Source organism: Chionomys nivalis, chromosome 23, assembly GCF_950005125.1.
Source record: "Chionomys nivalis chromosome 23, mChiNiv1.1, whole genome shotgun sequence".
Taxonomy (NCBI): Eukaryota; Metazoa; Chordata; class Mammalia; order Rodentia; family Cricetidae; genus Chionomys; species Chionomys nivalis.
The window spans coordinates 7,955,647-7,973,300 of record NC_080108.1 but is presented as its reverse complement, the minus strand read 5'-3'; the positions used below and the strand labels follow the sequence as shown (position 1 = coordinate 7,973,300).

Below are 17,654 nucleotides of genomic sequence, written 5' to 3'. Positions count from 1 at the left end.
GAGAGAAGAGAGAGAGAGACAGAGAGAGAGAGACAGAGAGAGACAGAGACAGACAGAGAGACAGAGAGAAACAGAGAGAGGGGGAAGGAGAGAAGTAGGGAGAAGGGAGAGAGGTTGCCTCTTTAGGAGAAAGCTAGAAAGGAAGGACTCACAGGTTGGAAGCAAAGGAAAATCTGCTTGTCTCAGCAGATGGGGGATGTAGTGGGTGGGGCTTGTTTCTTAAAGGAACAGGGCAGGGCAGACCATTGTCCAAGGCATTGAACACCAATATTCAGGTTTGGTTTGGGGTTTTATGTTAGACCCAAAGTTAACCTTTAATCCCCACCTGCCCAGGACCAGTTAACTTCCTGGGATTCTGGAAGTTGTTGTTCATGAAAACTGACAACAAAACCTCATGGTAAAATATGGTGGCCTACGGGTTTTGCCCATATAAGCTTCACCAACACATATTTTGAAGCCACTTATCTGGAAAGTTTCCAGGTGATGGTCCTGGCCAAATTCCATCTTGGCCAGTATTTAATATTTTTAATAAAAGCTTGCTTAGAGCCGGGCAGTGGTGGCGCATGCCTTTAATTCCAGCCCTCGGGAGGCAGAGGCAGGCGGATCTCTGTGAGTTTGAGACCAGCCTAGTCTACAAGAGCTAGTTCCAGGACAGGCTCCAAAACCACAGAGAAACTCTGTCTCGAAAAAAACAAAAAACAAAACAAACAAACAAACAAACAAAAAGCTTGCTTAAATTTGGCTAAAATGGTATAACTTTTATTTCTGGTGAATTTCAGGATTAATATATATCCACTCAGCCATTTCACTGGTTCCCTTCTTATGTACTTTAAGAATTTGTCTTTCTCCTCATATTTCTTAACTTCTCTCAGTATAGGGCCCTAGATACCATGATTCTCTTCCTTCATCCTTAAACCCTGGCATGAAGTGTTGGACACCATTCAAGGCTTTGGAATACAGCAACAAACCACAAGGGATTCAGTGAGCCACACATTGCCAAATAAGGTTGTAATTACACACAAAGTATTTTTCACTTCTTCCACAAGAATTTTCATTATAACAATTTTCCTTTCTGCTGGGTTAGCTCCATTTTCATCAGGACGGTCAGTGATGTGTTTGCCATGCAAGCATGAGCATCTGGTCTGATCCCTAGATCTCATATCTGGAGGTTAGCAGTGGAGATCTCACATCTAGAGGCCAGGAGTGGTGACCTTACATCTAGAGGCCAGGAGTGGTGACCTCACACCTGGAAGCCAGGAGTGGTGACCTCACATCTGGAGGCCAGGAGTGGAGATCTCACATCTGGAAGCTAGGAGTGGTGATGTGCTGGGACTGGGGAAACATAGACAGTCAGATGCCTGGGGGTCGCTGGATCATCACCCAAGCCTAATCTGTGAGTCTTGGGCTAATGAGAGACCCTGTCTTAAAAAACAAGGTTGACAGCACCTGAGGAATGACAGTTGAGACTGCCTTCTGGCCTCCACACATGCCAGGGCAATTTGCATTGGCACACAAACATACACACCCATACACACACACACATGCACACACACAGAGCAGATGTCCGTATTGACTGTCATTAGCTGAGGGGAATTGGACGAAAAGGAAGTGGGGACTTATGGAAAGATTATAAGTTGCAGAGTTACATATCAAAATTGGTGTGAAAGATGAAAAAAAAGCATCAAGTTTCAAGTTGGGCAGACATAGGATCCAGTCCTGTGACTGTGTGGTCCTCTGCATGTGATTTAACCTTTATGAATCTTGGAATTTGATGTGCGAGACAGCAATAGACAAACCATGGGCTGTTCCCAGCAATTAGGACCCCGTCCGTCAGCCTTTCCACTCCTTTTGTTCTCTCAGGTTTGGGCCTTTGGAGACCACATTCTAGAAATAATGCCTATTGTTTAAGACGTAATTGCAATTCTTAATACTGTAGATCTAAAGATACCTTTTGTAGAGCTCTGCAAGCCCAAAGATTTCAGATCCTTCTAGTTTTAAAACAATCCCAAACAGCCCTGACTTGTTAGAGACACTGGACGGGGCAGGTAGTCTTTTCTTGGACAGGGGCTGGGACCTAGCGTCTTATACTAGACATGCACATAGACACACACATACACACACACACACACACACAGAGAGACAGAGAAATAGACATGGAGAGAGACACACAGAGAGACACAGAGACGTGCGTGCACACACAGAGACACACACACAGAGATGAGACAGACAGACAGACACACACACACAGACACACACACACACACACACACACAGAGGGGACAGATTTTTAGAGCAGTGCAGCCTGGCTGCAAATGGCCAGCGGTGATACCCTCAGGCATTTGGCCCCTGGGAAGCATTTTTGCAATTTTCAGAAGATCTTATGAGCTATCAATTATTGCTCTAAAAAATTCATTTTTCTTGTTGCTTCTTTAAATTACCCAGAGATGCTAACATCTGCTTGGAGTCAAGAACTCGAGCAGGTAAGTCATGTATGTGGGCTCCCGCCAGGGACACTGGGGAGCTGAGCACAGCACAATCAAGCATCTGGTGCTGACAGGAGGAGCTCGTGCTTGGGGTCAGTCTGGTTCCACCTTAGAAAGTCACTTCAGTTCCTTCTAAAGAAAAGGAAGCGATCATTTCTCTACATATCCTGAAAGGATACAACCAAGGTGGCATGATGCTCGTATAAAGGACTTTGCAATGAGAGCAAAGACATAAATATGAGGGGTGTTAACTACCAAGGCAGAGTATCCAGAGGCAAAACAAAACTGCTACCAAGATATCCATTTTAGGCGATGGCTGCCCCTTTTCTCAAAGCAGAAATCTCTTGGTAAGCTTTACCCTTTGGGACCAGCTGTCATAGCACATTCTGAATGTCTACCAAGAGGAGTTAGGTTGTATAGAAGCTGCTATTACCTAAATGGACTATTTTTTAAAAAGAATAAACCATAATCTAATTTAAAAGAAACATTTTTTTTAAAGTCTGTAGCATAATATTTAGTATTTTTCTGATTTACACGATTTCCTACCAGTTAAGATGTGTCTGAATTGGTAAAATACATTTCATCAACTGGAAAGCTTAAAACTTTAGGATATTCTGAATCTTCAGGGTAGGCAGAGTCAGTGGGTTAGAGGTCTAGATAATACCACGGAGAGTTGTCCTGTGCTTACTTAGGGCCTTTGATGGCTTGGGTCCAGATTCACTGATGGGGATACAGAAGCAAATGAGAGGCAGTCTTGATCTCTGGTGACACGTCTAAGATGTTTGGAGACCACAGGCACAATGACTTCCGGGGCGGCTCACACATCTCTTTATAAGTGCTCTATCACAGCAGGCATTGTGTGTGTGTGTGTGTGTCTTACCCTGATAACTGAGTGTGGACAGTCTCGAGACATAAACGAAGTGCCACATTCAATTTCCTTTCTGAAGTCTGGAGTTGCAATAAGGGTCTCAGCTTGAAATAAGAAGCAATAGCCGTTCAAATACCCCCGTCAGTACCGATAATTGGTGTGATCTCAGGGACATTATTGAATTTCTCTGAGCCTTCCAGTCGACCAAGTGATTGGGGGATTCAAGAGATTGCAGCTGCAGTATTTACGACAGTGTTTGCTGGGAAGTGATTATCCAGCTGATGCAAGGTGTTTTATCTCAGATTCTCTATTTCTTCCGCCTTCTGGTCCCCTCTGTAGGAAAGCAGCCCCTGTCCAAGTCTTCCCATGTCCCCAAACTGGGCCCCAGTGGGTCTGGACAGCTTATATAAGCTTCCTATATTGGAAGCCACCTCTTCATGTGCCTGGTTTTTCTGAGGCTCTACGCTCTACGCTCACTGAGGACACTTGTGTCTTGTCCTCAACCCTTAGCCACTTTATTCAATTAGTGGAACCTCCATAAGGACTTTACAGCCTCGATCTTATTTCTCCCACAGTAAACACATGTGTGAGTTTTCTAGAGATTAATTTAAGGCAGAATCTCCAAAACCCAGTTCATACGATGATAATCAGTGTTCCGTGGGGGGAAAGGTCCTCAAATTCAACAGGACTAGAGAGCACTTTTAGGGTCTCTTGGTTTCTGTAGGGTCTCTGAGTCCTTGTCGGATCGCAAACACCTTGCACGGAGTATTCTCACAGATGTGGCGTCACACACGTACGGTTTAGAAATTTGCTTTGAGACAAGATGGTGCTAGTTTCCCCGGATTGCAGTTTGGGCTTGAGAAGGCTGTTTACAGCTGTGTAGCTCCGCAGTCGTCCTGTGAGATACCTACCACAGGTACGCCTTGACGTGCGTATTCACGGCTGTGCTAACTTTCGCTCCATCCTTTCAACTTGAGCTGTATTATGTACGATGATGACACTTCGAATACGTGGGACTTACGGAATGAACTGCAAAGTAGCAATGTCAACCTTGGCTCTCACTGTGCCCATTATGTTTATTGAGCTTCTTCCCTATTTCCTATGTTACACAGCTAGATTCTACATCAGAGAGGGGGGATATCTCCCCAAAGGAGCATGGTCAATCTAACTCTGCAGTCTTTTCGAGATAGCAGAAGATCCCTATTTACTCAAAGTTCCCTATCAGAGGACGTCGAGAGCATGACAGAGGTCAGACCTTGCTTCTCAACGCAGTTCTTGCTCTTGTTACAATAGTTAAAAGCGTCTTGACAGCTAGTTGAGTAATTCTGCTCTGAGCCTTCCTGAGTGACTCAGAATCCTGGCTACTTGGAATCCTATACCTTCTCACTCACACACCTTCAGTTGTGATACTGTAACTCGTCATTGTATGGACGGCCTGCAGGGTAGATCCTGATTAGAGGACTCTTCAGGCAGAGAGGGACTTTGGGGAGTGAAACGCACAAATCAGAGTCACGTGTTGCAAACTGACTCCTTAAATTAACATTAATAGTATTTGGAAGTTACTGGCCCTTTGGAAAGTAATTGGGATGGGATCGGGCACTCAAGCTAGCATTAGTGGCTTTACAGAAAGGGAGGGAAGCAGCTGGCATGCTTCTTTGTGTTGCCATGTGACATTGTCTTTTCTGTTACAGAGTAGCAAGAGGGGCCCCAGGAGAGGATGGCTTATGCTTCTGGGTTTCCAGTTTCCAGAACATGCTTGGTTTCACATTTCTCCCCTAACAAAGCACAGAAACAAACAAGATCAGAAGCCTTTCTGTTTCCTTCTGAAGGAAGAATGCCCAAAGAGGCCACTGTGCTGCTTCATGTATTTACCCCATGAATGCCCTAGAATCTGCCCTGAGGATACTTCAAGAAAATGGTTCAATGCCTGGAATTTCTTTCTACAGTGAATCTCTAAGAAATAAAATATATAAAGGAAAAATTATAGAGAAAAGACCACTCACAGTACATGTGTGAAATGTAACCTAAAGCGATGTCTTTTAAAAATCTTTCATTATCTTAACTACTTCTGGACGGGAGTTCTGGTGCGGAACAGGAATGTCTCCCCAAAGGAGCCCTGCTTCAAGCTGACAGGTGATGTATTTAGACGGTACACAACACTGACCACTAGATGGCGCCCACTATCCTGTGTCTGCAAGGAAAGAATTCTAAGTTAAAAGTAGAGGGAGGGTGACTGGAGCGGTTGGGAGGGGGCCAGAAAGATGAGGCAGGTGGGACAGGGGAGGGAAGTGCGCGGGGGGGGGGGCGGGAGGGCAAAGATCGATGTGAATTGGCATATAAGGATGAAAACATCATGATGAAACTCATTACATTGTATGTTACTGGCTTTGTGGGAGCCTAGGCAGTTTGGATGCTCACCTTACTAGACCTGGATGGAGGAGGGTGGTCCTTGGACTTCCCACAGGGCAGGGAACCCGGATTACTCTTAGGGATGATGAGGGAGGGGGACTTGATGGGGGAGGAGTGGCGGGGAGAAGGCAGAAATCTTTAATAAATAAATAAATAAATAAAAATATATATAAGAAATGGTTAACTATGGGAAGTATATAAGTATCTACCCACACACTTCTGACCTTACTGTCCTTCAAGGTATTTGTTAGGTAAGGATTTGGTAGCTAAAAAAGTTTGGAAAACCACCTACTGACTTTTCTGTCTTTAGGACAGTCCCGGGGCACACTGGTATACAGATGTTTTGCAAGTTCTTCAGTGAAGACACGTGGTACTAAGTAAATATGGTAGCAAACCACTACAACTATTTGTGAAGCATTGTTTTTGGGGGTGGGGTACAGACCTAGTCTAAACCCTGTGTAAAAGGAAAAAAATATCTAAGCCATACCAATTCTACCTTAGTCATGGTTATCTGATACTTTAGTAACATCAGAAATATCTATACACACCACAATGCTTATCCAGAAGCTCAGGAAATGTTTCAGACAGAGGGTAGAAAGATGGAAAGAGCCAGAAGTTTGGAGGACTTTTGGGAAGCAATGTCCTCTGAGAGTGACCTAGCTGCTGCACTCAGGAATTCACAGCAGCTGTGGTTGCCTGTATGGGGGAGGGTGATTTTTCGACGGTGTGGCTTCTGGTAGGACGCGTCAGTGATCCAGTGTGTGGGCTCGCGCCACCACTATGCATTTAATTGGATTATTTAGAAAAAAATAAAGGAAAACGGAAGACAAGAAGTCAGGAGTCACTGGAGTTGGTCCGGAAGGAGTAAGAAAAGAGGGGGTAGATTTGATGAAGATATATTATATGCATGTAGGCAATTCTCAAAAAAAAAAAAATCCAAAGGTTGTATTAAAATCATTCTTAATTGAGAGTTGTTAGCAGTGAATAGCATCACTGAATGAAGACTTACCATGTGACATGCAGAGAGGGGGAGAGAGAAAGAGAGACTGATAGAGAGAGAGTGATAGGGAGAGAGAGACAGAGAGAGAGAGAGAGAGAGAGAGAGAGAGAGAGAGAGAGAGAGAGAGAGAGAAACACAAAAGCAAGCACACTAGAACTGGCTCACTGTAAGCCATTATGAAATAAATTACTAGGAAAAGTCTATAGTCTGCATGGTGGAGTTATTCTGGTGTGAATATTATGCCCTTGATATTTTTATCATTAAAAAGATTTTTCTTATTAGTATCTTTTTAAAGTTTTTTTTATTGTTTTTATTGAGCTATACATTTTTCTCCATTCCCCTCCCTTCCTCCCCTCTCCCCCTCTCCCCATTCCCTGTGATCCCCTACGCTTCAAATTTACTCAGGAGATCTTGTCCTTTTCTCCTTCCTGTGAAGATCCATGTGTTTATCTCTTAGGGTCCTCTTTGTTGTCTAGGTTTTCTGTCTGCCCTTGATCTAAAGATTATCATCTACCACACAGCTCTCTTCTCTGTGAAGACTGCCCGAGAGTGAAACCAACTCCAACAACTCTTCCCTCCGTCTGAACTTTCTAGGTTATTGTGAACATGAATAATTTGAAAATTAATCTTACATGACTCAGTGTCATGTATAGAGTTTTTATTTAGCTTTGATTGTGAGTCTTTGTTTTGTGTTTTCTGGTAATGCACTCCTTCTTAACGTCTAGTTTAAGAGGTGGATGTGAAATCCTCTATCTTGCACATTGCAAGTTCATAATTCTAATTTGTAGCTTCCTTCCCATTCTTTATATCAGCGGAGCCTATCAAGGTCTCTTTTTTCTCTGACAGTTACCCAATGAAACTAGAATATTTAACTTGAAGTTAGATATTTGCTACTGAAAATTAAATAAACTCAAGCAAGCTAAAAAGAAAAACAAATGTTCCCTCTTCCCTTTCGATGGGTAATAACTTCTAGATAATAATTTTTGGCATCTAATGCTTTTGCAGATGTTGTATATAATAAAAGGCATGCTCTCAGAAATCCAGAGACTGTCATGTCTCATGAATTCTAATTTTCAAGATAGTTCCATAGTTCCATGGTTCATTCCTTACGTGATTTGTAGTCCTAAAATTAATATTTAATTTGATAATCTATCTTTAAAGGCATAAATAATTTTGAGTTTTTTTCTTTTGAGTCATACACAATTCTTAGTCTCTGTATTTTGTCACATTGTATAGAAGTCAAAATAAAACCCATGGTTTATAGGTTTCCTAACTTGGCAGAAGTAGAGAATATGATATCATTTTCATGATATCATCTTTAATCTGAGTATAATAACGTTTAGTGTGGTCATTTGATTAAATTAGTTGTAAATACTGCCTGAGTAAAAAGCACCGCATGTATTAGTGTGCTAGAGCTTCTGACCACAGCATGGGTTCAGAGCAATGAGCATCAAGGGAATGGCTGTATTCTGCAGGCAGTATGTTGAGATTGCTCTGTGGAGAGAGGACTTGGGCTTTGGGTCAAGAGGAGTTTGTCTGAGTCCAGAGTGATGGAGCTGAGGGGGGAAATCATTTGCCTTTCTGGAATCCCCATTCCAGTGTGGAGAGTCGAAGAAACAGGGAGAGTCGGCATCTCCTTAAGGACAGACATGGCTAAATTCAGGTAAAAGAGCTTCTAGCTGAGAATGTGCTGTGACCATGTGAGTACAACAGGATGGCCACCCAGAGATAAATTTCCTTGTATGTCTACTTAAGGTTTCTGTCTACTTACAGGGGATTTCAGAATCGGACTCTCAGGCTACAATGACTTTTTTTGAGCAGATGCTACGAAAGTCACTGTACTAAATGTTGAGAATACAAACTCCTTTAAGACGGGGAATTTTCTTTCAGAGATCTTACCAGGTAGTAAAGAAAAAGACATGCTCACAGTATAGGCGATAAGGCTGAAGAGCTGCCTGGTATATATTGTATGCCATTTAAGTGTCAAAGACACTTGAATGACAGAAAAAGGCCCTGGCATGAGACATTATATCTCATCTCTCAGACTTGGCATCCAGTGAGCTAGCTGTAGGCTCTTGGATGGCAGAGGTATGCGTTGCGGGAGAATCATAATGATCACACATAAGGTCAGGCCATCCATGCAGGCTTCTGGGACTCTCTGTATTCAGGTCAACTGCAGTGTACTTTTCAGGGAAATTGTGTGCACGTGTGTGTGTGTGTGTGAGTGTGTGTGTGTGTGTGAGAGAGAGAGAGAGAGAGAAAGAGAGAGAGAGAGAGAGAGAGAGAGAGAGAGAGAGAGAGAGAGAGAGAAGGGTATAAGGTAGGGATAGAGAAAGAAAGAGGTAGCAACAGAATGGAAGAAGAGGAATTTGCTTTTTTGTTTAAGGGAATAGAATAAAAGCTAACAAATTAAGGTGTCTTGGAAAATTCTATCTATAAGTCACAGCTATAAAATGAAAACAATTTTTTCTGAGTACACAATGAGAACAAAAAGCTATGTGCTTTTATTGAATTATGAACAGTAATCTTCTATAAGAACTAGAATCCTTATGTAATTCTCTATTATTTACATTATTTCCAAAAACTCTAATATGATTATGAACAATCACAATGAATTTAACTATCCTCGGCACCAGGGAGGGTGCTTTATGTAGTGGGTCCAGTCAGTAAGTACATGAACACACACAACAGAGTAAAAGAAAGCAAGAGAAAAGAAAAACACAAAAGAGAGGAAACAAGAAAGGAGAAGACAAGCAGAGCTGGACATTCACTTTGAAATTTTACTTGTATTTTTGATATGTAGGAAATTAATTGTATGAATTAACTTGCTAAATTTTGATGTTACTCAGTATTAGTGAGCCTGATTCTCTCATGTAAACATGGGGAGATACCTTTGTGAGACCTGAAAATAAATTTTATAGTTATGAAAGAAAAATAAAATCTCTAAATCTATGATATAGCATAGAACCTTAAAGTTAATACTGTATGTACTGTATTTTTATTTCTTTTCATAGTGTGTAGTATGTGTGTGTGTAGACCATAGGTTGACATTGGCTATTTTTCTGCTGTTGGACAATGGTTTTACCCTGTAAAGATTTGTTTTTTTGTATTTGTTTAATAAAATGCTGAATGGTCAGTAGCCAGGCAGGAAGTAGAGGCGGGGCAATGAGAATAGGAGAATTCTGGGAAGAGGAAAGCTCAGTCTGCAGTAGCCACCCAGACACAGAGGAAGCCAGACACAGACCAAGCAAGATGTTACTGCCTCACTGAAAAAGGTACCAAGCCACGTGGCTAACACAGGCAAGAATTATGGGCTATTATAAGTTATAAGAATTAATAAGAAGCCTGAGCTACTAGGCCAACCAGTTTATGATTAATGTAGACTCTGTGTTTATTTGGGACTAAATGGCTGTGGGACCTGGTGGTATGGTTACCTCTGTCAACAGTTTTTCTTTGTCATTCTCCCCAAAGATCTTCCTCTCTCCACTTCTGCATCACTGGGATTATAGGTGTGTACTACTTTCTTTTTATGAGTGCTGGGGACCTGAACTCAGGTCCTGAATCTTACAGACTGAGCCATTTATCTAGCCTGTTTACGTTTTTTAAAAATGTGTTAGATGTAATATACGTGTGTTCTAAGTGGTTACACCACAGACAGAATACTATGAGAAATGATTAGAGATGATGAATTTAGTCATCGTGGTACCCTGTGGTAAGAGATTCAGGAAAACACATATTCTTCTAAAAACATTCAGGTATATATACTAAAGAGGTACAGGTTTTTGTTTATCAGATGCCTTAGTAAAATGACCTTAAACTTCTCTTTACTAAAATTAGTAGCAAATAATAGATGCTTAGAAAGTTTTTACTGGTAATTCTTTACATTTTTGGTTGCTGTTGCTGATAATTCTTGGACTTAGGTGAACGCTGCCCACTGCCCCATCACCATCACCACACCCTGTCGCATCCTCTTACGTGTTTTCTCACGTACTTCTTATGTGCGCCAAACCATACTGTAAAACTGAAGTGTGAGGGATGTGGTCACAAGTTCTTGGGAGGTTATCTTTCAATAAGTAAGCAATATACCATTTTAATAAGGTCTGCTTCTCAATATTCTATTGCACACAGATACATATGATCACCTACAAGAGGACGTTAGAACCTCCACCTTTATCCAAGAGGAGTAAAGTCACCATCATCAAGGACCTCTGGACCACCTAAGTGGCAATGGTCTCATAGTTGATGCTAGGTGTGGATGGGAAGAAAGAAAGAACATGAAAGAGACATACTCACCGATAAGATCTGGTCTCCTCTCTGGAGCTCCCCACTCAGGTCTGCTGGTCCACCGGCCAGAATGAAGGATACAAAAATACCTTCTCCATCTTCCCCGCCCACAATGTTGAAGCCCAGGCCAGTGGAGCCTTTGTGAAGGACTACCTTGCGGGGCTCCCTGTAGAAACAAACGGAGAACACAGCTCACAGGGTGACCCTGCTCAGATTCCGCTCTCTTTTTACTATTGTGAGAATATGTGGTACCAGCTGTTCACCATCTACTATGATGACAGTGGCTTCCAATGGTAAGAATGTACTTGCATATGACGAAAAGACCTATGGGGGCAGATATCTGAGTTCTCCATCAGCATCTCATGCAACACCATTCCTGAAACACCTCAAGCAGTGTTTCTTCTGCTTTTCTCTTCAAAAGTCTCTGTAATTGTATTGACCATACAAGGCCTAAGAAACACAGGAGAGATGATGAGAGGAGAGGTATCAATCAGACTGAACCTTGCCAGTGGTGGAATGCCCTGGAATTTCAGAGGCAGCAAGACTGCTTCAGTGAAGAAGATTAAGAAGTGGCCATGCACACTGTTGAGCTGAAGACTTGATGGGAGGCAGGAAAACCAGCTCAAATGCATAAAACGGGGACAGGAGGAGGGCTGGCCACAGTGAGGATGCAAACGAGTGACAGAGGAGAGAGGAACTCAAAGAAAGATGTGGTGGGGCACCGGGGAAGGGGAGAGGGCTACTAAGTAACTGTCACAAAGAGAAGGCATGGAATGCAGGGGATGATAGTGAGGCATTTCTGTTCCAGCGAATGGTCACACACCCCTGTGGAGACACTCTGCAGCACATGGAGACAAACGAGAATTGATGTTCCCAGAAAAACCAAGAACCAAAACCAACCAAACAAGACAAAACTAAGCAAACAACAACAACAGAAACACCAGAAAAACAAAACAAAACACCTGAGTTAAAGAACACACAGGTTGATCTATTTCCTCCTCCCTTACATACATTAGTGTTTATGTGTGCGCCAGTGACATACATGTGTGTGGAGGCTAGAGGTGGTGGACTTCAGGTGACAGTCCCAAGGCACTGTCTACTTCCTGAGGCAGTATTTCTCACTGACTTTGAACTCACTGATTAGGTTAAGCTTACTGGCTAGCCCCAGGGATTCACCTGTTTCTGCCTCTAGTTGTGAGATTGCAAGTGTGTGCCATCATACCTGAATATTTTTGTGGGTCCTGGGGTTTGAACTCATGTCAGGTGCTTACTTACGTGGCAAACACTTTCCCAACCAAGTAATTTCTCCGGTACCCAATTCAATTTTCTTTAAAAATTATTATTATTTTATCGTGTGTGTGTGTGTGTGTTCCAGAGGCCAGCTTTCAGGAATTGGTTCTTTTATTTTTCTGTGGGTTCTAAGAATCAGCCTCACATCGTTAGGCTAGTGCTGTTACTTTTTTTTTTTTTAATTTTTTGAGACAGGGTTTTTCTGTGTAGCTTTGGAGCCTGTCCTAGAACCCGCTCTGTAGACCAGGCTGGCCTTGAACTACAGAGACACCCTCCACCACACCTACCCCCGCCCCGCCTCTGCCTCCCTAGCACTGGGATTAAAGGTGTGCGCCACCACTGCCTGGCTGCGGTTGGTTAGTTAACTTTTACCAGCTGAGCCATCTCACCAGCTCTTCATTCAATTTTTCTTAACAGCAACTAAAAAAAATTAAATTGTGTTCTGTCAGCCTTAAATGTGACCAAGGAGCCTTTCTGACATCCACCTTTCTCCTCTAAGTATCTCAGTTCCAATACTAAAGTTCCTTTATTTTTCTCTCAATGATATATGGCTAGTCAAGACCATCCCATATGTTGTTATGCTAATAAGACAAGTCTATTTGTAAGCACATTTCCATGCTTAAAATGATAGATCTATGTTGAACCTCATTATAAGAATGTAAAATGCACATCCCAGCTTAAACCTTAAGTAATATGGTAAATAGGGCTATGCTGTCAAAGGAAAATCGACACATACTTAATTCACTATATTCTATATTGGATAGGTACTAACTAACTGCACCAGGACTTTTTCTAGGTGGGTGGGTCATCAAAATGTTTTCAAAATACATGAAATATATGTGTCATGGTGGATTTCCATTCTGATAATAAGCCACAGACCCAGCAAATGAATTATTCTTTGTTATGTTAGAAATCAGTATTTGGAGAAAAAGAGGAGGCAGAGCGATATCCGGTGATGGGTACTCAGCCTAGTCTGTGCAGGCCGGGCAGGAAATGTTTGAGAAAGACGAAGATGAGGACTCCGGTAGTTATGTAGGTACCCAAATGTAGGCACTGCTGCTTGAAGAGGTACTGACAATCCCCAGACCTTAGTGTGTGTGGATTCTGATGTCAAAGAAGAACCAGGACACCAACACGATGAGCTACTATAAGGGCTCCAAAAATTCTTGTCAGTCAATTCCAGTGTCATCGAGTGTTGGCAAGTGTTGGCTGTCTTTTCTCACTGGAGGCTCCCGGGGTTTAGCGGGCTAAGACATTTTTGGTAATAAGCTGTCAGGTGCTAGAGCCTGTACAATGTTTTCTGTAGGGAGCTGATGTGTTTAAGCCCAGGTGCGTGCTCACGTAGAACGATGCTCCCCCCACCCCCGCGGAGCATTTTCCCCCACGCCAGCTGGGGGTCTGAGAGTTTAGCTCCCTACCAGGGAGGGGAGCAGTGGACAATTTCAGCAATTCGGCCTTCTCTCGCTTATGTAGCAGGAGTGCAGAATTTCGGGGTGGTTGCGACCTCACATATCCTTCCCTAGAGTGTGGACTGGAGCCCAGGCATCGGATGAAACTGCGATAGAAGCTCAGTTTCCGTGGGGGTGCTGCTGACGCTACCAGACAGGCCAAGGTTTCAAGACCTGCGAGTCATTTTTTTTTCTATTTCTGTGATAAACTACTATGACCAATATATACTCAGGGAAGGGAGGGTTTGTTTCAGCTTATAGTTCTAGTGGGGTAGAATCCATGGTGATAGGGAAGGCATGGTAGCCAGAGACAAAAGGACCACATTTTTATCCACACACAAGAAGCAGCAAGACAGAATTATAAAACCTAAAGCTCGCCCCAGTGACATAATTTCTTGCTCAACTCTCTACTTCTTAGTGGTTCCTTTGAAGTGGCCATCCCCTCTTATACCAGGACTGACCTTAACGAGGCCGGTTGTCCATTTCCCCCCTCCCCCTGCCAGGGCCCGATTTGCTAAGACCCCACCATCCTATGTTGACTCTTGTTTGGCTTCAACCAGACCCTCAGGAAGTATGTCCAGTCTGGTAGTCAGTCAGGGTCCTACCCAGCCACAAGCAGAAACTGTTGTTTCTGTTTTCAGTCAAACAGATGACCCCTGACACAAGAAACAGACCCCTGAAACTACAGAGTTGCTGACCAGATGTCATGAGCCAATCATAAGATGATTCCTGTACCAGTAAGGTTCTATGCCCAATCATTTTAAAGTACATTTAACTACAGCTGTAATTTTCCTAATCCCACATAAAAGGAGCCTGTGAGCTTTCCTTGGGGCTATCATTTGCCACCATTATCAGATAGTTGACCCCTGCTTGCTGGAACTTTTTATTAAACGTCCTTGCTGATTGCATACGTGACTGGTGGTCTTATATGGAACTGCTCGCGGACCCTAACATCCACAACCTCCCCAATCAGCATCACCAACAAGGTACTTAGTGCTCAACCACATTTGCCTACTTCTCATTTGCATCACACAAATGTAGTACGACCTTCCTCTTCCCCTTTCTGCCGCACTGATGCTGGTCCAGGTAAAAGCTCAGTTCTCATTCTGTCTGTTCAGTGGAAGAAGTAAGTAGACAGCTATCTTATAATTGTTTTCCCTGGCTACTTGGCAGATATATAGAAGTTTACCTCTCTGGGAAGACCCATGCTATCACGGGCCGTCGGCGGGGAGAGACTTCATTCCTTGCACGCTTGCCTACAGCAGGGCCGGAATAGCATTATTAAAACTTTGACAGCATGCACAATAACCGCGTATGTTTAAGTCAGACAAAATCCTGGCAGTGAGAGGGGAAAGCTGGTACAAAGTCCCACCTTAACCAAAGAGAAGCTGTTTGCAATTGATACCAACTGGGAAAGGGGAGATAGTTTTCTCTAATAGAGTGATGCTGGTTATTTCTGCTACACTCCAGGGCAGGCCTCATGGTCAGGAGAAGTAGGCCAAGACAAAATGGACTCTTCGTTTTTTGTTGTTATTATTTGGTGCTTTTTGTCTGTTTAGTGTGAACCTAGTGTTTGTTTGTTTCATTTTTATTGTTTGTTGAGCAAGGGGGGCCAGGGGAGAAGAGAGAGAATATGAAGTTGGGTGTTGTGTAGCAATTTCCTCTGAGACGGAAACACTCCATACTAGAGAGGAGCTGCTTAAAATTTAAAGTAAACAACTCAAAACAGCTTCAGGAAGTCCCTGAAACTGACCAGATACACTAGGCCTATTCTTCCCACAAGCAAACAATAAAGACTGAGAGAGCCTCTGAGACAAGATAGGCTGCTACAAACAAGACTGAGATCAGACTGGCTGGCTGAAGACGCAGAAACCTGCTGAGCGGCCTGGAAGAGGATTAGGTCAACCGAGGCACCTGGAAAGAATATTCTCCAGTCTGTGGAGCAGCCTAAAGTCTCTGTAGTGTGCTCCAGGTTCTCAGTGTTTGTGAGCTGCTACCCAGTCTGGGAAGGGCTTTGGTGATTCAAGTGCTGACTTACTTCTGCTCCTGGAAATAACCCATTACCCACACTCCTGTAAGCAATCCCAACAAAACTCATTGGTACGCTAAGGTGGACTGTAGTGATATCTCTACTTTGGTCTACTGTGGGCTTCCTGTCGGGGGTATTGGATGGGTATACTGTATCTTTCCAGGAGAAGTCTTGACATGCAATAGGCGGGTAGGGAGATGGGGAGGATTTGGTAGAACTAGGGTAGGATAAAGGATGTGATAAAAATATATTGTATGAAAAGTTTATAAAAATAAAAGAATTCTCTGCTTTTTTTTGGGAACTCATCCTTCTCCCAGACCCTAGTCTGAAGAGAAAGGGTTGACTTTCTCTTTGGCTTGTTTGTGCCTGTTGGCAGTTGAGGATTCTCCAGTGTCTTTCCATTGTGTATAAGATGCAAGAAAAAAAGGAAGTTCTAGGAACTCATTCTTGCCCTTTCATGCCGTCTGTGAGATAGTTTGCTTTTTCTTCAGACAGTTCTCTAGCTTTTAGAGGTTTCCAGTTTGTAGGGTTTTTTTTATGTTCAAAGTTTCTTTTTTTTTTTTTTAATGTTTGTCTATCAAAGAAAAGGGAAGATTAGTGAGGAGCAGACAGGTACACGTGATCTGACAGGAGCTTAGTACTGCAGGGTGGTGGCTAGCTCACAGGTACTTCCCTAGAATGTGTCCTGGGGCCCAGGCATCAGCACTTCCCCAGCTCAGCAAGAGACTCCACAGTGAGGAGAAATACAGAAAAAGGCCATTGAGACAATGCACAAACTCCCACAGTGATTGAGGCCTGCACTTCAGATTATGATTATTTATGCAAATGTTTTTCTTCTTGCTAGGGCTTTAATCGGGGATGGTAAAGACCCTGTGAGTGAGTGACGCAGGAGCCATTGCCGTGCGCCTCATCTAAAGAGGGCTGCAGCTAACTAGATCTAGAAGACAATTTCAAGTAGGAATTGCCTCATTTGAACACTGCCTCATTCTCCAGTCTTTATCTAAAGATAAGCCACAAACCTAGATTTTATGTAAATTTTCTAACATCTTAAATCACTAATAATTAAAAAAAAGCCCAAAGCACCATGCAGTTCCAACTCTGTCTCTGTCATAGACCCATCTAGGGGCTGCCAGTGTGAGGTGGCATTATATGAAGTTTCGGGGCACATCTGGTACCGGTTTGCAGCTTTCTCATCAATAGGGCTTGGCGTGGCTGGGATGTAATATCTGGTGATTCTTTGTGCTTTTATGAGTCTATATTCGGTGCCATTTCTATCCTTTCCTTTTCGAGTTCACTCACTCTAGAATAATCTTCCCTCTTGTTGCATTTTTCCTTTGTCTTCTTTCTGCTCTTTTGGCTGAACAATTGGATAAAGACGCATCATCTTTATGATGACCCACTCTTAAGCATTTGAAGACACGGTTCTCTTGCCTGTATGCTTGTTGTCGAGGAATGCCTCTGGATCTGATGAATGTAATGTCTTGAGTTTCTCTAAAGTGTATTTTGTGGGAGGCATTGTGGCTTCCAGACAGGCCACAGTCTCCTGGTGTTTAGTGTTAGTTTCATCTAGAAGAATTCTCAACAAGATTTGATGAATAAATACATAAACCAACATACATAGTTACAAAGAATGCACATAATTCTTATATGGAAACACCGTCTCTAATTTGCTGTGCTTTTCTTCTTCCAAAATCCAGATGGTCTCAGATCATTACAAGCCATTATCACAGATCATTATATAATAATAGTAGAACAAAATTCTAACCCCCCATTCTTTATTCATGATGTGGTGCAGGTCACTTGACTGATCATCTGGGAGCTCTCCCTGTCACTCTCCTCAGAT

The 17,654-nt window shown here is 42.9% G+C and overlaps 1 protein-coding gene across 19 annotated transcripts in view; it reads right to left on the bottom strand.

Annotated features, from left to right (window-relative positions):
- The window catches only part of Dlg2 (discs large MAGUK scaffold protein 2), a 1,644,347-nt gene that overhangs the window by 287,511 nt on the left and 1,339,182 nt on the right, over window positions 1–17,654 (bottom strand). For all 19 annotated transcript variants that reach the window (XM_057756268.1, XM_057756265.1, XM_057756266.1 and 16 more), the window contains one exon: window positions 11,054–11,210. In XM_057756268.1, the coding sequence (XP_057612251.1) occupies window positions 11,054–11,210 (157 nt within the window). The remainder of the gene's footprint in view (window positions 1–11,053; window positions 11,211–17,654) is intronic.